Source organism: Amphibalanus amphitrite, unplaced genomic scaffold, assembly GCF_019059575.1.
Source record: "Amphibalanus amphitrite isolate SeventyFive unplaced genomic scaffold, NRLGWU_Aamphi_draft 000835F_arrow, whole genome shotgun sequence".
In the NCBI taxonomy this organism is placed as follows: Eukaryota; Metazoa; Arthropoda; class Thecostraca; order Balanomorpha; family Balanidae; genus Amphibalanus; species Amphibalanus amphitrite.
Window position 1 is genome coordinate 41,029 of NW_024882329.1, and position 21,680 is coordinate 62,708.

At 47.9% G+C, this 21,680-nt stretch overlaps 1 protein-coding gene across 1 annotated transcript; it reads left to right on the top strand.

Moving 5' to 3' along the window:
• The first annotated feature begins 352 nt into the window (after positions 1-352).
• Positions 353-21,651, top strand: LOC122366854. Its single transcript, XM_043339483.1, has 9 exons — positions 353-372; positions 4,396-4,578; positions 10,250-10,583; positions 12,805-13,247; positions 13,537-13,680; positions 15,734-15,889; positions 16,142-16,923; positions 17,477-21,376; positions 21,612-21,651. Exons 2-9 carry the CDS (start codon positions 4,405-4,407, stop codon positions 21,649-21,651), a joined length of 5,973 nt encoding a protein of 1,990 aa, XP_043195418.1. The 5' UTR covers positions 353-372; positions 4,396-4,404.
• The last annotated feature ends 29 nt before the right edge of the window (positions 21,652-21,680 follow it).

The window sequence follows — 21,680 nt, forward strand, 5'->3', positions numbered from 1 at the left end:
GGCTGAATTATTCAGTAGAACAGTAAGGCGTATATGAATCCAAAACCAAATAAGAACGGGACAAGGTTTGGACTGATTTGGTGGGACTTCGTATCAAAAGAAGAAGAAAAAACGTTAAACTGAAGCGGCTGAGCTTTTTTTATATGCATAAAAATTTCCATTGCAATACCAAGCGCGCCTGCGTCTACAGTGGCCAATGCGCGACCACCACCCTGTCGGTCTCGTTCCGGCTTGGTTACGCAGTGTGGCGGGTTCTTGTTGTTGCCTACCAGCCTGGTTACAGAAGGAGCGAAGCGTCGACCCCCTGGCCGTCCGACACTTGTCTAGCGGCCCGGCGAGGGGGCAGCCGCAACGGCCGACACACCGACGCTGGTAGGTGGGGGCAAAGTAGAACGATGGGAGGATAAGGCGCCTGTATTTGCTGTCCGGCTAGGCCCTTTTGATCTGATTAGGACATTTTAGTCCCTGGGCTTAAATGATAAGCGGAGAAATTTAGGACTGAATCGACCACTTGCTGGTGCGCTGCATCAGCTGAACCCATCCCTTAGACTATCGTACCACGGTGACACAACCACTGATCATCTCGTACAGTCACCCCTTACGGGTATTTTCGTTTGGTTTTCCTTAGAAAATGCCCTCACTGACCGGTGGGCCAATCGATTATCGGGTGACCGACATCTCGGAACCAGACAATTGGGGGAGGGCAGATCCGAAAGAAGCATGTGCCTCTATAGTGTGAACGTTGAAGTATCTGGTGGCCTTTTCCACAGACACTCTGGCTCTTGCTCTGACTCGGATTCCATCGCGATAAGTTCAGTGGCTACGGTGCATCAGTCGGAGCTCATCCCAGCCCGATATTTTACCCCATTTTCTTATTTTCTCGCCCGGAAATGTCCTCAGTAAACCGAAAGAGGCCGACCGAACAATGGAAAGATGTTTTAGTTTGAGAACACCAATGTTTTATGAAATAAAACGATAATTTAATTGGTTTTCCTATTCGGAATAAGTATTTGAGTCAAAACTAAAATGCATAATGCGAATAAATCGACTTCCCTTCTTAAAGTGGTCTTTGTCATCAAGACCCATATCTTTTTGTTATTATGGCATTTTTTCCTACGATTAGGGTGTCATTATCCTATTGTTGTCCAATTATGATAGTTTATTTTCCATGTTACCTAAACGTAATTTGAAGTGATCTTATGTCTCCAAAGCAGCCTAGCATAAATGTTGAAATACTTAAAACTACAAGATCTGTTTTCATGCTCAATAATGTGAAAACCAGAGCCTAAGTGGCCTGAGTTCTTCTGCGTCAACTCATGCAAGAATAATTTTTAACTAAAAAATGTCCCCCAGACAGTAGTATTTAAGAAGATAATTATTTTGCTTCAAAATTGATCAGACGTGACATAACTGACGTCACAGCTGCTGTAATCGAAACAGCTTTCCGAAAATACCAAATTCCCTCTGTCTGGTCGGCCTGCGCTCGCGGGACGTCTCGGTCGCTGCGGGTCGTCGGCGGGGGACCGGTGCAGTGGTTGGCGCTGGGTGGCAGCCGCTACCTGGTGGTCCGTGTGCCCTGGCCGCCCTTCGCGGGGCGCCCGCTGGCGCGTCTGCCACCGCCGCCGCCCGTGCTGGTTTGAGCTGTATCGCGCAATGTTCTTTTTACCGTTTTTTTTCGTGTTTCGGCCGCGGCCGGCGGCAGCTGATGGCCCGCACGGCCGCCGGACGGCCCCCACCCCTAGGCCGTCGAGGGGCGCGGGCTGCCGCCACACACCGCTGTGAATTGTGTCGTTCCGTCGCGATTGCCACTGTTGGATTAACCGGCTGGGGCGCGGGCGCGCGACAGACTCGTGCGCGCAGCACTGGGGCAAAGTGACTGTGTTCTGCGTCTTGTTAACCACTTATGAGCGAAATAAAGTTGCTAGCATTAAAAAAAAATACCAAATTCCCTCGCCGGCACAGGCCATTTTACGTCCTTCGACGGCACAGGGAGGGGGGGGGGGAGGCGTTGTTACGACCCCCCTTGCGTTTGGTTCCTGATCAAGCTAGCTAGCTTCGCGGAAAAAAAACAAGTGTGTTGCCCGTGACAAGAGGAAGCTGATGATACCCAATTTTAACGTCCTAGGTCATCGGTTGACCTTCCAGGTCAGGTCAATGACCCAAAGTCGGGAACATCGGGACCTATTAGAACGTCGTTAACCCGCGACCCGCTGGGGGGGGGGGGGGGGGGGCTGCTATGGTGTGGCTGCGATGGTTTTTTCGGGGGTGCTGATCACGAATAGCATGTTAGTTTTGAATTTTGATCACAGATGATGTCTTTATACATTTAGGCCAGATCGGGTCGGTCAGGTCAGGTCAACCAGTAGGGGTCCTGCTGGGTATTCGTGGTACGTGTCAACCACCTCTGACAGCCATGCTTAACATGTTACGAAGGAACCAAAACTACTTGGTAAATGTTCAAATGGTTGCTAAATTGGAATTCAGCTCCAGACACTAGCTTAGAAACATGTAAAACTCAAAAAAGTGAGCCGAGCTCATCAAAGGTCAATGACCTGAGCTGAACTTCAAGTGACCTTGACATACATCCTAATACATGGGAGCAGCATCAAATCACATGTTTGAACGCTTGAAACCACGAGAAGATTGCAAACGCGCGGTTAATGCGAGCCGACATACCTACGCCGAACCGCGATTCCGGCCAAACATAGTCTCGGAAAGTTAAATAGGTCACAGGTCAAAGGTCATTTGGGTCAAGGTTATGAAATTTTCAGGGTAAGTGTAAAATTGATCAACGCGAGGGTACTGAAAGTTTCGTCGCGATCGCCCGCTTCGCTTTTTACGCGAGTTATTTGCGAAACAGTTTTTTTGGAGCATCAACTTGTGCCGGCGAGGGTTAAGGCCCCAGGTCACTGGTTGACCTTCCACCTCATGTCAATGACTCAAAAGACGGGAAAACAGGGACCTGCTAAAGCTTGTCAAAGTGAGGTCGTGATGTGGTTTTGGGTTACTCATTTTAAATTTCATACTAGTTTTGATTAACAATGGTGTTTTAATGCATTTTGAATAGGCCAGGACAGGTCATGTCAAGTCAACCATTAGGCGTGCAATAGTAACTCTGAGCAACCACTGACAGCTTCGTAATATGCTGCATAGGCACCATGCCTACATACTTCTCAGATGTTTAAATAAGTGCTTTCGAAAATAGCTCCAAAAACTATATAGCAAAGCAATAAAACTCGAAAAAAATCACCCGATGTCATCAGAACTCATGACTTTTACCCGAATTTCAAGGTATCCTAACACTCACCATAATGCATGAGGTAAACATTATTTCACATGTTGGCACGTTTTTAATCACGAGAAACATGTCACAGGTCAAATGCCATGTAGGTCAGGTTCATTAAATTTTCAGGGCATGCATGCCCTGAATTTCAGTTAACACATGTGTTAACTGAAATACGAGGGTGATGAAAGTTTTGTTGCAACTGGCCACTTTTGCGAGTTATTTGCGAACAACCGAGGGTTCCATCCGCCCCTTTCCGCCCATAAGTGCGAGAGTTAAAGGGAACCTCTCACCTTCAAAAAAGTTAAAACTCGCATAACAGTGATGTACCGTGGTTCAGAAAGAGCAAAGATGAATGCCTACCAAATTTCACCGAAAATATTCGCCGGTTTATGAGATATTTGAATTTCATTTTTGTACATTTTGGGGGCCTCTGCTGTTCCAATGACGTCATTTGGAAGCAATGATTTTGTGTCTTTAAAGTGCGACAGATGTTGCGTGCAAGCTGGTATATACCTCCACAGCAACAATTATCCTCCATCAAGGTTTTAGTGTTATATTTAAAAATCGCTAGACCTGCACTGACGTCACAAAGTCTGAGGAGGCATTCAAATGTATTAGCCTATCATAATCCAAAATCTGCAGACTTCGAAGCTAAATACCTCCAATTCAAGGCATTGCTCGTTGTGAATGCCCAAACCGGTAATTACAAGCCAGGGGCCCAAATTTGGCTATCTCAACTCAAAACTAATGCTAAGGTGGGGTATCCACTTTAAGATAAGTCACAGACGCCAAATTTAGGTACAAATTGAAAAGGGAGGAAAGTTTTATGACGGTAGATTACGATGATTGATAAAACGATTCCTCCAGCTAGTAGTGCAGAAAATAAAAAGCTAGAGGAGCCTGATAAGTTCCCGTTAAGTCGGGTACCGGTTTGTTCTAAACTGATGTTTGTAATTTGTATAAGCAAAACAATGCTTACTCACTAAAAAGCCTCAAACCGAAAAAAATGATGCCGTGGCTCAACTAAATCCCTTCACTTTTATTGCACTATGCCCAGCTGTTTCTTTCGTTGACAGCCCCCATGACCGTTGACTGTCTGTGCCGTTCAGTCAGCCGCCATGACGAGGCGGTGGCAGCCCGGCGGCACCGGCCCAGTGGCTCTGCTGCTGCTCGTGGCGCTCTTCTGGACAGAGGCTGAGGGCGCCTGTCTGCAGGACGACATCACAGCTGACGGCTTCAGAGGCCTGCTCGCCTCCGGAGGCAACTATGACCCAATCAAAATCACACTGACGGTGAGTGTTGGAACGCACGCATCTGTCGCAGTACGACAGCCCGGGGACTCAAAGGAGTCTGTTACTGCGATGTAGAATCGTAAATACTATGCCATAATGGGTTTGAATTAGGCATTGATGAATTCCATTAACCCTCGCATGTGTAGGGGAAGGGGCCCCCATGGACCTCCCTCAGTTTTTCGCAAATAACCCGCGCAAAAAGCCGACGATCGCGAGGAAACTTTAAGTGCCCTCGAGTTGATCAACTGTACACATAATCTAAAAATTTCATGACACTGACCTAAATAACCTTTGACCTGTGATCTATTTCTCGAGACAATGTTTGCCCTGAATCGCAATTCAGCGGTATGTCAGCTCACAGTATCCGCGCATTTCCAGTCTTTTTGTGATTGTAGACATCCAAACATGTGAAATGATGTTCGTCCCATGTATTGCGGTGGGTATCAAGGCTACCTGAAGGTCAGGTCAGGTCAGGTCATTGATCTTTGACGACTTCGGTTCACTTCTTCGAGTTTTACATGCTTCTAGGGTAGTTTTCTGGACTGATTTCGAATGTAGCATCCAGTTGAACATTTATGAAGTAGTTTTAGTGCCTTCGTAACATGTTAAGACGCCGTCAGCGGTAGTTGACACCTACTGTGGATAGCCGACAGGATGCCTACTGGTTGACCTGACCTGACCTGACCCGACCTGACCTAAATGCATGAAGACATCATCTGTGATCAAAGCTAACATGAAATACGTGATCAGCAACCCGAAAAACCCAGTACAGCTTCACTTTGCGAAGTTCTGACACGTCCCGATTTTCCCGACTTAACCCTCGCCCGTAAACGGCGATCTGCCACCTTCGCCCATGCAGGGGGGGGGGGGTTGGTGCGACCCCCCCTTGGCGTTTGAAAACGGAGCGTCGTAGAGCTTAGCGGAAAAGACCAACGGATTGCTCTCGCCGCGATCTCGCGATTGGTGGTATACAGCTGCCGGACATTGGTCACGTGACCACATTTTCCGTGTGACCTTGAGTTGGCACCAGATTTTATCGACAGACGTGGCGCAGCTTATTTTACTGCATTATTTTAGAAACTAAATATTTAGACGCATGGTGGTAAATGATACCGTGCAAATAATATTGAATCATCGGTGACATAGTTACCATTGATACTTGAATAGCATCAATAAAATGCAATTAATCTATTATTACTCTTCCATTGATTTTATTGTGTTTGCAGGCATAGGTAGAAACTGAAGAGCTGAGCCTGCAGCTTACAGTTGTTCTATACAGTAGCGGCGGAACACCTTCAATAGGGGGGGGGGGGCACTGCCGACTTTCGGTCCGATTCTTTCCATGCAACGCCCATAGGGCTAATGTTTAAATGCCAAAATTATAGGGGGCACGGTGCCCCGGTGCCCTCCCCGTTCCGCCGCCTATGGTTTTATAACTCTTAATGCATAAATCAATGCTACTGAGGGCTGCAAATTTGTTTCACTTATCTTTAATAACTGATGCCCTTCCTTCATCTACCATTATCTGTAAGAATCTTGCATCAATCATCACCAGACTTCTTAGTTTTTTTTTTACATACCACATACCTACGCCCCCGCCGCGAGAGTGGGCAGGTACGACTCCCTCGCCCTAATTGAGCTAGCCTCGCGGGAAAAACAAGCATGTGTGCCGTTACGGGACCGGGGGCGCAGCGATTGATGCACGGTTAAAAAGTCTCAGGTCAACTGGTGGCCTCTGAGGGTCAGGTCAAGTGCCCCGAGGGCCAAAATACGATTTTGGGTTTTGAAAAATAACTTTGCCGAAAAAAACGGCGCAGAGTCGCGATGTTAGTACCATCATGTTTGTCATGCTCCGGTGCGTCAAAATGGTACACTTTTGTTTGGGTGGGGTCAACATAAGGTGCTCATATCGGGTCAAAGCCAGGTCAGAGGCACTCAGGTCACGAACTTGGTCGGAGGAGGTCATATCGTATATCATTCGATTCGGTAGGTCTTCCCGAGTCTATTGGCGACTTTTCCGACTTGCCAGTTCAATTTTGTCAGGAGTTATTGACGAAAAAACTTGTGACCTTTGTGACGTCATGAATGACGTCACGCTACGTTAAAGATGCAAAAGTGAAGCATTGGACATTGCAAGAATTGCATGAAATTGCGATTCCATGTGCTTGAGCTAGGTTTAGATCATTCTCGGCGTCAAAATTACAGTTTCCATATTTTCCCCATTGACTTGTAATGGTGACGTCACGCGATCGGCCTGACCTCATATGACCTCTAGGAGAAATCCGAGGCGAGATATACAAGTTTTGAGACTCCTAGAGGATACTAGGTCCTGTAAGTATCATCTCGCTGTGACAGCTCCTCTGGCACCGAGGGCATTGCGAAGTTTCGGTATTTTGGAACTATTGCAGAGGTTCACGTGTGACGTCATAAGTCAGTGATCTGACCTGAGACGGAAATGCAATTGGTTTCCAAAGATGCGTATGGAAGCAAAGATAAGGGGTGCCAAATAGCAGCCCTCTAGCTGTAAGGTGTTTTGAGCTATCGCCAAAAGTCGTGAGTGGAGCGCTACTGACTCTCCGGTCGGCCGCCGGGGGTTCGGAGGCGTGCAGGGTATCGGAAAACCACCTGGTACTTTGCGAATTTTGCCGATAAAAATATGTTTCTTATGCCGACTTATAGCCAAAAGACTACTGAATCTCAAACCAGTCGTATCCTTGCACTAAATGGCTTGGTTTAGACACGATAGGTCTGAAAAGAAAAGGTCCCATGTATTCTCTATGGGCGCCGCGAGGCCGTTGGCACCAGAGTTTCGGGAAGTGCCCTCGCCACAACCGCACGTGCAGATTTGGTCACGTGACCAAGCGCATTTGCCGCCACTGTATTTATATACACTGTGGTGGTATATTTTTTGTTCCTAGGTCAACATTTGACCTACTTTTGACCGGTCAAAGGTCAAATTTTCGGAAAAATAGACTTTTTTTCAACTTTCGGCGGCGATTGCGGCAACACGGTGGGAGATGTCGACTTGAAACCTTCACTATCGTGTTCCTTGATCAATTCTCTATCGTTTGGTATGTATTTCGTTTCCCTAGCTCTAAAAATGGCGCGTTGGGAGCGCCGGAAGTCGGCAAGGTCACAGTCGGCGGCAGAAATTCGAAAAATCCAAATTTAAATTTTTGAAATCTGATTGTATTTTTGGATTTAGGAGGTCCATGTGCTCCCTATAGAAGCTAATATTGCTGCATATTCCCATTGAGGTGACAAGAATTAGCAAAATAGTGGTTCGGGCGCTTTCCAAAAATAGTACCGGACGCTGTTCCTCTTGTGACGTCATAGCTCCGTGACCTGACCTGACCCGGTCAAGTTTCTTATACCATATGATAGCCAATACTTGCCCCAACATGCATGGGAAGTTTCATCACGATCCATCAACCGATCTCCGTACCACCGGCAGGAAACCTCGGGCGTTGGCACTCAGTTTGTGAAAATCCGGCCGGAGGCTGTTCCCTTTGTGACGTCATAACTCCGTGACCTGACATGACCCGGTCAATTTTTTTTATCAAAAGATGCGCAAGGTTTGCCCCATAAGGTACCCAAAATTTGGCGGCGCTGCGCGCCGCCGTTTTTGCACTATTTTCGAAAAACCTCAGGGGGGGGGGGTTGCACCAACCCCCCCTACATGGGCGAGGGTTAAGGGCCAATGACCTGACCTGGAAGGTCAACCAATGACCTAGGACATCAAAATTGAACATCATCGGCTTCTTCTCGTCACGGGAAGCACGCTCGTTTTTTTCCGCGAAGCTCTAGCTCAATCAGTGCAGTGGCCAAACAGCAGGGTAGGGGTGGGGGGTCCAACCGACCCCTTCCTACACATTAAACGCTGGAAAACGCCGCACACATGCGAGGGTAAAGTCACACTCGGGGGACTTAGATGGGTCTGTTCGAATTCAATGTAGATTGTAGATGTTATGCCGTTATGTGTTTCATTTATCGATGTTCCTCGGGAGGTGAGCAGGAAAGAATGGATAAGACGAGAGCGAAACTACTAAACCATTGCAGTGCGAAATCACATAATGATTTGTCATGCAGAGAAAAACCAAATTGGGTTTATAACTGCAAAAGAGGTAAGCTGTATATGTAGAACTAAGAAGGATGAACCAAGCGCGACTGGAAAACATGTTTGATTCCTTGCCTTGGCGGTGTTGGTGCCGATCACGGCGGGCTCGGTGTTACGCGCCGGCCGTCGATACGGACACGCCCTGCTGAAACCATCCATCGGTACCGATGGCCCCCGTGTCCAGGCGACGGCAGTACACCGTCACAGAGCTCCATAGACACAGGCCGACCGCGGACGCAATCAGTGTGCAGCCGTTGCCCCGCGCCCGCAGTAAACAGTTCAGGCCACGCTTTCGTTGTCTTCTTGTGACGCAAAGCCAATGAATCCAACCGATGCTAATGCAGAAATAGCAGGTCTGATGGCCACCCCAATGTGGCTGAAGCGCCACAGTGCGGTAGGGACCCCGTTATGTGCCATTCACGGTCATTATGGCATGCCAAGGCCCGACTTTTTCGGCGAATAATTCATTTAATGCATTAGCTCCAAGCCGTAACATACTTGTTAAGGCGATATCGACACTGAAGAGGGTTACATAAGGAGGAGGAGGATTGATTTTGTAGGAAGGATGCATTTGGACAATGGAGGTCACTTTTACCGTTTTGCTCCTTTGCTGCGCCAGAGTCTTACCTAACTCGATCTCCGAGTCCATGAAACAGCGCTGCCAATTCTGCCAGACGCTTCAAAAGGTCACGAACCATTGCCAAAGGCATTCACATTTTTATGTTGCTACTGGGTCCAAGAATCTGGGTCACAGTAATTATCTAGGTATATATGTCTATCCCCGTCTCAATAAGACGGGGATAAGGATAAGATCGAAATTCCTCACAGCTATATGTAAAAGAATTGTACCCACTCACAAGCCTCACAAACAATCTAACGCTTCCATTTGGATATGTGAGACAATCTAGCAAAACACATGTAAAGCGATCTGACTCTCCAGCATAACTGTAAGATGACCTAACGCTTCCACAGACCACCTGTAAGACGATCTAGCACTTCCAGAGACCTGTAAAACGATCTGACTTTTTCACCAGACCTGTAAGACTATCTGACTTTTCCACGGGCCTCTTAGATGATCTGACCTTTTCACAGACCTGTAAAACGATCTGACTTTTTCACAGACCTGTATGTAAGACAATCTAGCACTTCCACAGACCTGTAAGACGATCTAGCACTTCAACATACTTGTAAGACGATCTGACGTTTCCGCAGACCTGTAAGATGATCTAACACTTCCATAAACCTGTAAGCAATCTAACACTTCCACATACCTCTAAGACGAGCTAACTTTTCCGCAGACATGTAAGATCTGATTCTCTTACTAACTGTAAGGCGATCTTACACTTCCAAAGCTCTGGAAGATGATCTGACTTTTCCACAGACCTTTAAATGATCTGACACTTTCACAGACCAGTAAGACGATTTGAACTTAACGCAGACCGGTGAGACGATCTGACATTTCCGCAGACCTGTAAGACGATCTAGCACTTCCACAGACCTGTAAGACGATCTGAACTTTACGCAGACCTGTAAGACGATCTGACTTTTCCACAGCGCTGTAAGACGATCTGCTCGGACACTGGCAACGGCGAGGCGGCGGTGGAGGACGGCATGGCCTGCCTGTGCGGCACCGGAACCCAGCTCACGGGGCTCACCACGGCGACCTCGTGTCCCACCACCTGCACGGAGGACGGCGCGGAGTGCGGCGGTCCCGACGGCCTGGTGACGGGCGAGGCCGCCCCGCTCCGGTCCGGCCCGGTCGAGCTGACCCCGGTGACCTCACCGGTCACGGCGGGCGGCACGGCGGTCACCGCCGCCGGCACCACGCCCGCCGAGGTGGTCGACTTTGTCGTTAACCCCGGCGACGGATCGCCACCGTTCCTGCTTGGTGAGTGCTGCTCAGCCCATTGTACAGCCCACCGCTAAAGTAATGTAGGGCTTTACCCATCTCAACGGTTGGCTTTGACTGGTGATTGTTTAAAGGGACCCTCCCACCTTCAAAAAAGTTAATGAATTGGCATGAAAGTGATGTCCCTCGGTTCAGAAAGAGCGAAAACGAATATCTACCAAATTTCATCGAAAAAATATTCACCGGTTTTCAAGATATTAGACTTTAACTTTTGTTTACTTTTTGGGATCTCCGCTGTTCCTAGCGATTTTATTTGAAAGTAAGTGCCCGATGTTGAGTGCCCAAACCGGTATTTTCAGGCCATGGCCACCAATTTGGCTATCTCAACTCAAAACTAATGTTAAGGTGGGATGGTCACTTTAATGCGGAGTGATCGAAAAGAAGATGTCAATGGCTAAAGTTGCAGCTGCAAGGGTGACGATACAAGTTTCATTGTAGTCTGGCTAATCGTTCCTAAGCTTTAGAAGCAGAACATACCCATGACTGAAACCGCTCATTACTTCTGCTGTGGACTGTACTTACATAGTGCATCGCCTGCCGCCTTTCGGCAATTTCGGCCAAGCTGGTTCTCCGAGTTGTTTTCGTTGCTTAGGAAGTTTGGTTGTTCGTTTGTGGGGATTTTCTTGTTTTCTTGTCTTATTTTTATTTCATTTTTCGTGTTTTTCCTCTTTTTTTGTGGGCTTCTTATTGGCTCTTTATTATTATTTTTCCGGCTTTGGGGTCTGTTATGGCGACTGTCGTTGGAAACCATAATCAAAGCATAAGTCACGTGATGCTATAAGCGTGACACGTTATTTACTGCCGTTTGCAAACACCATTAATTTTGTCCTTAGATAATCTGGGATTACTACTAATTTTTATTTTGCTCTGTGCTAATCATTTTCGCTCGCAAACATTGATCTGCCTTAACCCGCGTGCCGCTGGGCTATTCACTGATTCATTCAGCCATACGCGCCCTGCTGGGGGGGGGGGCAGATTCTGCCCCCCCCCCCCTATCTAACTTCCGAACCGATGGTCGTAGAAAGACGGGGAAAACAGCAATCGAAAGCTCTCAACAAGGCGGATCTTAAGAGCCGATTTTCTTTGCTTAAGTAGGTCAGAGGTCAGGTCAAGGTCAGGTCAAGGGTACAAAATGCAAGTTTCTACAGTATCGGCCTTGCACCGTAGTTGCCGAAGAATGGACTGAGACTGGTTGCCCAAAACGTGTTATTAGGCTACCAAGACAATATTCGTTGCATACAATATCATGCAAGGTCAAGGTTAAGGTCAAGGTCAAGGTCAGGTCAGGTCACCAAAAACGAAATATAGAAAATGGCACGTGCGATGCATGTTTTATGGGTAATTTTATTCATAGAATTCAATAGGCACATTCAATAAGTGATATGGACCACATCCGGATGAATTTCAGGTCGAGGTCAGGTCAAAGTCAGGCCAAGAGAGGTAAAATTTTGAAGTTGGTTGTTAAGACCAAAAAAGGTGTCCAACTGGTGCAGTTTTTTACGGCGAATCGAATGGTGCTATTTTGGTGTCTGTACGAGGTCTAGAACGTCCAAAAAATCTTTTTTTTTTCAAAAAATGTGTCGTGAGTTCGTGACGTCATACAATTTTGAATAACTCCCACATTTTTGAACTGATTCTTCTAAAAATTGTTATGTAGGTTCACATAGACCACTTCTCTGACATGTGTCCCGGTTTTTCGGTACACTCAAAATTCTGGATTTTATAATTATTTTCCCAAAAAGCCAGTAAAAAATGGGCCAAAATCAAAATTTTCAAAAAACCGAGATAGCCATTTGATAGACAAAGTAGAATCACGTATAGCTATTTGTTACGTCTTGATTCCTTTAAAAATGAAGACGTTAGCGGCGTTTGAAGTTTTGCCGTTTTTGAGGCAACAATGGCGTGATATGATGTCACTTAAACGTCATTTTCTCAACAATTTTCCGACGGATTTTTCTCACATTTTCAGGAAACGTGTTAAATTATTATATGAGAAGGTACTGAAAGTTTGACGTCGCTGTCGTAACGCGTTTAGAAGTTATTGGCGAAAAACGGGAGGGGGCAGACTCTGCTCCCCCAGCGGGGCGTGGGTTAATCATCGCAATCGTATGTTTGATATCAGTTTCAAGTTTGAAACATGGTCTGACGTAATCAATAACTATTCATGCACGCAATCTGAAAAACACCATCCCGTCCGCAGCTGGTACGGCAAATGCCGTCCGCGGCACGGACTTCTCGGCCTCCCTGGACTACGTGAGCCCCGGCACGTTCACAATCTCCGTGTCCAGTCCGTGGGCCGGCAACAGCTCCCAGGTGGTGGTGGAGAGCGCGCCGCTGCTGCTGGAACTCAACTGTCCGCCGCTGGTGGAGCCCAACCAGCCCTACTTCTGCTCGGCGACCGTCGGCGGCTCCGGCCTCCAGCTGACGGCCACATTCAGCGATGACAGCATCGCCATGACGGTGTCGCCACCGGAGGCGCCATGGCTGAGTGTGGGCCACCCGCCGCCGAGGGGCAGGGCTCAGAGCCCCGTCCAGACCTCGGGCGGGGAGCTGGAGTTCACCCTGCGATGGCCGTTCTCCCAGCGGACGCAGCTGATGGCCCTGCACTGGCACGGAGCTGGAACAGGCGACTGTCAGCTCACGGTGAGAAACGAAAAGTATTGGCCAATGGTAAAACGCGTGATTAAGATGCTTTCGGAATAATTTAACCTCTTTATATTTTCTAAGAATGCATTTACCTAGGCCGTCACCAATGAGCGAGGAGTGCCTAGTAATGCAAAATTTTACGTAAGTAGGTAGCAGGCACTGTAAACTGGTCATTCATGATTAAAATGCTTTTCCGGCAGCGACCTAATTTATTTCACAGACAGACAAAGTAAAATAACATAAGGGAGCCCCGCACTGACTGACCCTGATATGCTGTTGCTTTCAGCTGATGGAGGGCTCGTGCAGCGACGCCAGCCACGTGTTCTGTCCCAGCTCGGGCTTTTGTTCACCATTTTGTCCGCTGGTGACGGGAACCAGTAACTACTCGTGCGACGCCAGTGAGCCGACCTTCTGCCCACTCTCCGGTCAGGTCAGTGACTATTCCGTTGATAAACGGAAAAATTCCTAAACCGTCCTATGCTAAGGAATAATAGCTAGCCATAATTCTTTGGAATGCTTGAGACGAAGTGTTATTATCACTGATGTTAGTTGTCGGACTTTCGTCCCCGTCTTCATCTCACCTCAAGACGGGGACGAAAGTCCGACAACTAACATCGGTAATAGCTAGCCATTTCTACATATCTATTCAAGCGCGTTGTAGCTTTATAGTAGTTTTTAATCTAATGGATTGCTTTGTTGAATGAAATAGAAGTTTCTCAAGTCTTAGTCAAAGGCTGGCTACCTGGCATGAAACTAACCTACATTCGTGCAAACAATTTGTATGTTGCATTAGAGCTTCATTTCTGCTAGGCAGTAGGCACATGCAACTTATGACAAATTACAAGGTGACATATCTATTTGTCATCATGTGCTAGCCCGCGCCCGGCTGGGGGTCCTGGATTTCCACGCCCTGCTGGGGGGGGGGGGGGTGTTCAAACACCCCCCCTTCTAACTCGGCTCCTGGGCCACGTAGCGATACGCCGAAGGCGGCGTTCGAAAGAGCGTCAAAAATAATGAAGAAATCACTTCGGTCAATTTTTTGGTCAGGTCAAAGGTCAGGTCACCAGAGGTCATTGAAGGCAAAATATCGCCGATTTCCAGGTCGAATGTCGAAAATTTCCAAGAAGCCAACGCATAACTCGGGAACCAATAGAGCTACAGCGCCGCGGAAAAGCGCATTCGATAGCCCTATTAACGCCCTTTCTGAGTAATTCCCTCAGATTTGACCTAATGTCAACGGTTTTGCCTGCAGGGGGCAAAAACTGCAAAAATAGCCGATTTTTTCGGAAACAGTTTTTCTGCAATATCTTTTGACCCAAGCCTTGTACGAGCTTACTTTTACCGGCATCGTGTTCCTCTCGTCAAGACGCGTCGAATGAACTATAACTTGACCTTGAAAGGTCAACTTGAAAATTTGACCTCAGGTCAAGGTCATGACCTGACCGGAAAGGGTCATGTTGCATATCAGTCGATCCGTATCGTCGAGCTGAACACATCTAAGGCGTTTTCATCGCTCTAGCATGCCTCTATCAAAAGTTATTTGCGAAAAACTGTTAGATACCATTCGTGACCTAAGTTGACCTCAGGGCATAAACAGGGGTCACGGACACCATTTTCATGTTCAGTGTGTCTAAACCACTTGTAATTCAGTGTTTGGGAGTGTTTATAATGTCCTTCGTCAAAAAGAGGCGCATTTCAATTTTCTCCCATTGACTTATAATGGGGAGGTCGCAAAATTGACCTGACCTTAGGTCATCGATATCAAAATTCTGAGATATACATTTTGTACATGCTATTGCTCTTAGCAATCGCTGAAAGTTTCAAAGCGATCGGTCACTCGGTGTAGCTTTGACAGACATTGAAACTTTTTATGAGGTGAGGTCACTTCAAGTGACCTGGTGACCTGACCTTGAATGACCTTGGTTTGAAATTTTCACAACTTGTGTAGAATTGATGTATGATAAGGTGTACCAAAAACGGCGGCGCTCCGCGCCGCCGTTTTTGAGATATTCGCGAAAAACCACAAGGGGGGGTGTTCAAACACCCCCCCCCAGCAGGGCGCGGGCTAGAAAACTTAATCGCCTGGCGCTTATAGCATCATCATAAGACGTCAAGGAACGCTTGTTTAGGTATTTATGTTTTAATTTCCCAGCCACTCAGTGCAATGATGGCAAGTAGAACGCTTGTTTATTCATCACTCACAAACTTGATGCATTGTGTCCAGTTATATTTATATTATTATTCTGTAGCCTTCCATTGTATTTAAGCGGATATGCCTTGCCACTATATGCGTTCTCGTTGTACTTGCGCCTTTTGAGGGGAAATAGTACAAAAAGGGCCAGATTTTAAGTTTAGGGGCATAGCGTTTTGTTAACATTACGCGTATTACAAAAGTCATAAAAAGGTTGACAAATTTCCAGTGCAAGAGTCCTTGAATTTCAATACAACTGAACTGACTAACGTGTGTGAGTTATTCTTTGCAGTGTTCCATGTCGGACGGCACGTGTGCTGCACGTGCAGCTCCGAGCCTGGTCGCCTCGTCAGTGGCACCGACTACGTTCACAACCGCCGCTGATGCCTATGGAAAGCTCGACCTGTCCTCGGCGGGCACCTGGGCAGAGCCTGGCTGGTTTGCTAAGGTGACTTTTAAAAGATAAAACCGATTAAAACCGCTAGGTATTTTACTGAATACCACCAACGTGCTTACTAAAAATAAACATGATTATTGATTAGCTGGTCTGGTCGAAAATTAATTGGAACTTAACTTACAATGCATGCAACAATGCACTATGTGTGCAGTTCATGTGTAGCTGCCATTAAAATAGTCCATTCCATGCATGAAATGTATGAGTGTGGTCTTTCTGTCTGACTGCAAAGGGTGTGGTTTTCAGGTGACCTGCTCAACTGGCTCCGTGTCCTGGATGGCGACGTCAGCCGGTACCGGAGACCTCGGCGCAACGTCCACCGACAAACGGTACATGGTCGAGCTGGTGGGCATCCCTCAGACACCAATGGGCATCGGGCACACCTGCGCAGCGATGAGCGACATCACTCTGACCGTCACCGACGGCAGCACCACGACTCTGACCAACACCACCGCCTGCCAGATCCCCGTCGGCACCATCACCGTTCAGGTAGAGCAGAACAGTGCCTCAGTGACGCCAGAAGCCAGCCCGGCACCGGGCGCCAACTTCAGCGGCGCCTTCGTCATCCAGTCCAACGTGGATGTCACCTTCAGTGTCACCATCTCGCAGGGCGCGCCGGTCCAGCTCAACTACACCTTTGACACGGCGTCCGGGGTGGCGAACTTCCAGGAGAGCATTCAGCAGTCGGTCACCACGGCGGACGTGTTCACGCACACGGTGCAATTCGCCACGTCGGGGACATTCACACTGAAAGTGACCGGGACGAACCTCCACAGCGTGCCGCTGCAGCCGGCGCACAGCGACCTGACGGTGATCGTGCAGCACCCGGTGGTGGCCGAGTGGTTGCCGCAGCTGGGAGCCGACAGCCAGTTCCTGGCCGTCGTCACGGGCACCAAGATACCGGCCGCTGTGGTGCTTGAAATGCGCCTGCCCAGCACCGCCCAGCTGCCCACGGACGCCCACATGGACATAGACTTCGGAGACGGGTTCCCGATAACCGGTCTTCAGCTCTCTGACGCTTCCATCAAGTGAGTTGTCGAGGCGAGCTGCGTTCTAGGACAGTCAATGTTGATCGACTGTTCAGCCCAACGTTTAGTAGAGAAGTAGTTAGTTCAGGCTTTGTCCAGTTTGGTCCAAGGCCTAAAATCCAACGAACAAACATAGCTGCTTTGGTTTCCACTTCCCACGCAAGCTGCTGATAATTATTTCCATATCAGTTGGGGCTTTTAAGCGTTCGTTTAATAGCATCGATTTATTTAAGTTATTTTTGTTAAATCATTCTGTGATGGTGATGCATGAACGTGGGCCTTACATAATTAATTCTGTAAAATATCGTTATTTTACAGAAGCATACATATGTCAAACGCCACTTTTGGAAGGTATGTAACGTGATAGGCATTACTTGACAGGTCACTTTACTTGACTGGGTTCGCTTTCGTAGTCGTAGGCTGCCAATTCATAAGAAATAGTGCGACCATGTGGGGGGCAGCGCGTGCTTCTTATTTCGGAAATAATGAATCATTCTAAGTCACTAATGCATTTATAATGCATGATAGCTAACACATAACTTTTGTGTTTCAGTCTGGCGGACAACACTCCGACTTCAGCAGCCGTCAACGGGTTCTTCGTGGCACCGGTTAACCATGGCTTCGACAGTAGAGGCGTGTATTCGGTCCAAATCACCATGAGAAACAAAATCAGTGAGCAGGTTGATACTATTGAAGTCGTGATAGAGAACAAAATCATTGGCCTCGAGGGTTTGATTCTACAGAACCTGGACGACAGACGTGCCGAAGAACTACTGACGGGCATGGGCGTGGATGAGAACCAGTACCGGAATGACCGCAACCTCACATTTGGTTTCAACCTTCTGCAGGGAACCATGACAAAAGTAACGCTGTTCAACGACTCCGACGGTGGCCATATAGAGATGGCCTCATACACCTTCAAAGACAAGGACAACCCCACCGCCGAGCAATTCGTCTATCACATCAACACTAACCAAGAAATCCCTCTGTCATTTGTCGGCGAGAATACTTACGAAACGACAGATCCTGTCACAGTCAGAGTGATTATTCAGGACCCAATTACCGAGATCAGCGCACTGAAAATCGCAATGTCTGAACAACAGTCAGAAGACAACTTCAAGCTAAAGAATTTCACGGCAAGCTGGACATCGGCAAGTACAATGCAAATGTGTCTTGCGATTCATTTTGGCGACAATTCTCCACTGGCAACATTTGGAGACGAGATCATGTGCGCTGAAAAATATCCATCAGCGGTAAACATGCCCACAGCTCTGAGGAATCCGATGCCACTTGAATTTCTCTACTGGAACAAAGGTATTTACAACGTGACAATTAATGTGTTCAATCCAAAAGACGATGAGACCTATGAGCTCTTAGTGAGCGTTTCCGATGTTGCTTGTTCCAATCCAACCGTTTCCATCGTGGGAGCATCAGAGGAGCGGGAAGATCCACCTACTTATCTCAAGTCGCAAGAAATAGTGATCGAGGCAAAGGCAGTGTTGAATTGTGATGCCTCTATGACGACTAAGAAGCGTTGGGAAGTTATACACATCAAAACAGAAGAATCAGAATCTGCACACATTATGCACCAGCTTCCGCACTGGGACAAAGCTGACTTGGTCATACCGAGGAATTTCTTGAAGCCTGGTCTGTATTTGCTTCAGTACACGATGACAATGCAAGACGAGGGTCTCACAGACGGCGATATATTCCAGACCCAGTCCAAGGCATATCTAAAAGTCGAGCGCACTCCGCTTTACGCTGGTATAATCAAAGGTGCGGTGTCTAAAATAGTGCGCGGGTGGAGCCAAACAATTGTTCTCGACGCACTTATGTACTCGGTTGACCCAGATGATGTGCTATCAAAGGATTTCACCTTCAAATGGTACTGTCGGAGAACAGGTGAGGAAAGGGAAGGCGCACTGGGGGCCACAACGCCCCCTCAGTCTCTGGTTGGCAGACTGGCGGCGGCTGCAGTGCCCAGTCCGGATCTGGGCGGCTGCTTCGGTGAGGGCCCTGGCCAGTTGGACTTTGACGGTGGAGTTCTAGATTTGAAAACTGAGATCCTGCAGCCGTATCGCCAGCAGGTCACTTTCGTCATCACGGCTGTCGTCAGCAAGGACGTCAGAAGCAGTATGGCAGAGGTGCAAGTAGAAATGCTCCGAGGCGATCCACCATTGATCGAAGTGCAGTGTGCTGATGAGCTTCTTTGCTCACCATCCTTGGGAGGTGTGACCGTCAACCCTCAACATAATCTTGGACTGCGTGGCGGTTGTACCGATGGCGAATGCCCTATGCCTCTATCCTGGTCCTGGTCGCTTTCCACAGAAAGTGCCGATGGCACGGTGACGGCAGTACCGAATGCTGAGCAGTACCTTCCCACGCCAGACGCGGAAGAGGTCCGCATCAGCAAGACCCTGTTTTCAGATTTCTCCGGAATAACAAAGTTCCAAATCGGTCTGCAGGCGTCAGATGGCGTAGTCGGCAACGACCCGGGCCAGGTGACTTACTTTGTGACTGTGAACCTGCCACCGGTGGTAGATGGAAAGGAATGCACATGCGAACCTGTTGGAAGCAGTAGCTTTGCAGTTATCGACACATTTGCGATCAAGTGTCAGACGCCCCTGGACCCGGAAGGTTTTCCTGTTGAGAAGTTTCAGTTCTTCACAACAGTCGATGGAGAGGCACATGTGCTGGCTGCCACAAAGACGCCAAAACTCAACACTAGCCTGCTTCTTGGAACGAACCAGCTACATTACGTTACCGAAGACCAGCACGGCGCCAGTGCTCGAAAGGACATTTGTGCAATAACTACAGAGGCGCCATCAGAGGAGGCTTTGCAAGCCTTCCTGGATAGCAAAGCTCTCTTGAGCTTGGCGGGCACTGGTGATTCACGCAGTGCCATTCCCATCATTCAGGCGGTTGCTTCGCTGGATAAGACGACAGACAGAACCACGATGACGCTCGAAGAACTTCAACAAGCAGACGTCGAAAAGGCGGCCTACAATGACAGAATGTTTCAGGCAATCAGCAACATGGCAACCACGTATAAGGAATCTATTGAATTGATAGCCAGTGCGATGAATGCGCTCATGTCATACGGTTCAGAAAACTCCCTGAACTTAGATATGAATGCGATTGAGCTGGCCACGTACCTGCTGGAATCACTGTCCAAATCTGCCGCAGATGCTGACTACTCTACTGCAGATGAAATGCTGGACTTATTAAAGAATGTAATGGCAAGTGCATCGATCTCGAAAGACCATTTGGCAGTGAGCACTACCAGTGAGTCTTGCGAGGACATTCCGCTGGCAGACCTCGACAAGGCACCGTTTTTGCCCATCGACACCGCACAAGACTATGAGGCCATATCGGAAAATCTTAGCCTTGAACAAGAACAGAAATGCAACGTAAGGGACATTGCCAGAGGGAAGACGTCAGGTTTGGATGATCGCATTGATATAGCGGTTCAAAACATTCAGGGCGCAGTCATGCAGCGGATGGTCCTTGATGAGGAGGTCGAGGTACCTCTCCCCAAAGGAGGAGCCACAAAAATGGCAATAAAGAAGAGTCTTAGCGGAATGAACGAAACTGTCGGCCAAGCAACAATAGCGTGGCCATCAAACATGACCATCAACGATAACAAACCAATTGCTGTGTCTGCTACAGACAATGCCAAGAACTCAAAAACGACAGCGACTGGAGCTAGCAGCATTTCAGTCACATCACGTGTGCTAGCCCTAAATGTTTTCGATCGCAATCTCAAGCCAGTAACAGTCGCCAATATTTCGAGCGGAATACTGATGAGGATTTCTCAAACGTACAACAACGCAACTAATCGGAATTGTACAGACTGTCCAGCGCCACCTACTCAAATCATTTCTGCTGATGCTCTGAAAGGAAAGGTGAACCCTGTCGTCTATTCAACCATCAATATATCGAAACCGCATAGCGCATTCAATATAGAGCTAACGGCATACAATGGTCCTGTCAACGACGTATTCGTGATGATCAGCTTTGGTCACATGCCGACACTACGCAACCACTCTTTACTGAAGATGGTCACAGAGTTCCCTTACGAGGAAGCTCTTGAACCAGACGACATCAATGCTACAGCAAAATATCGATGGTTTGTTTCCGCAGACTGGGTCAACGATCGCCGTGGTGCAGTGTACGTGGGCGTAGGCCAGTTCAACTCATCCAGTGCGAAGTACAATGCCACGATCGCCAGTCTCAGCACCGGAGGCAATTCACTCAGCGACGTCAAAAGTAGGGAAGTACTACGAACTGAGTTCACCATGAGTGAGTACACCTTGCAGACATACACGTCTTCATGCTCTTTCTACGACGAAGAATTGAAGATGTGGTCGAGTGAGGGCTTGCGAGTGGCGGAGGCAGACCTACGCTCTATCACATGCAACAGTTCCCACTTGACATCGTTCGCTTCAGGCTTGTTTGTGCAGCTTAATACGATTGACTTTGCCTACGTATTTGCGAATGCTTCTTTCACGGACAACCTGACGATCTACATGACGCTCATAATCCTTCTCGTTTTATATCTTCTGCTGCTAATTTGGGCAAGATGGCAGGACAAGAAAGATGTTGAAAAGCTCGGAGCTTTTCCTCTACCAGACAACAAGGTGGAGCACAAGTACCTGTACGAAATCATGGTGTTCACTGGACACAAGGCAGATGCAGCAACAGATTCAACGGTATCATTTGTACTGACCGGCGACGATTACGACAGCGGAAAACGC

Excerpts from the sequence above, each read along its gene's own strand:
- LOC122366854 (XM_043339483.1), top strand. The coding sequence starts at position 4,405 with ATGACGAGGCGGTGGCAGCCCGGCGGCACCGGCCCAGTGGCTCTGCTG. Across the intron at positions 13,681-15,733 it reads TCTGCCCACTCTCCGGTCAG|TGTTCCATGTCGGACGGCAC; the intron begins GTCAGTGACTAT and ends TATTCTTTGCAG. Across the intron at positions 21,377-21,611 it reads ACATCGTTCGCTTCAGGCTT|GCAGATGCAGCAACAGATTC; the intron begins GTTTGTGCAGCT and ends ACTGGACACAAG.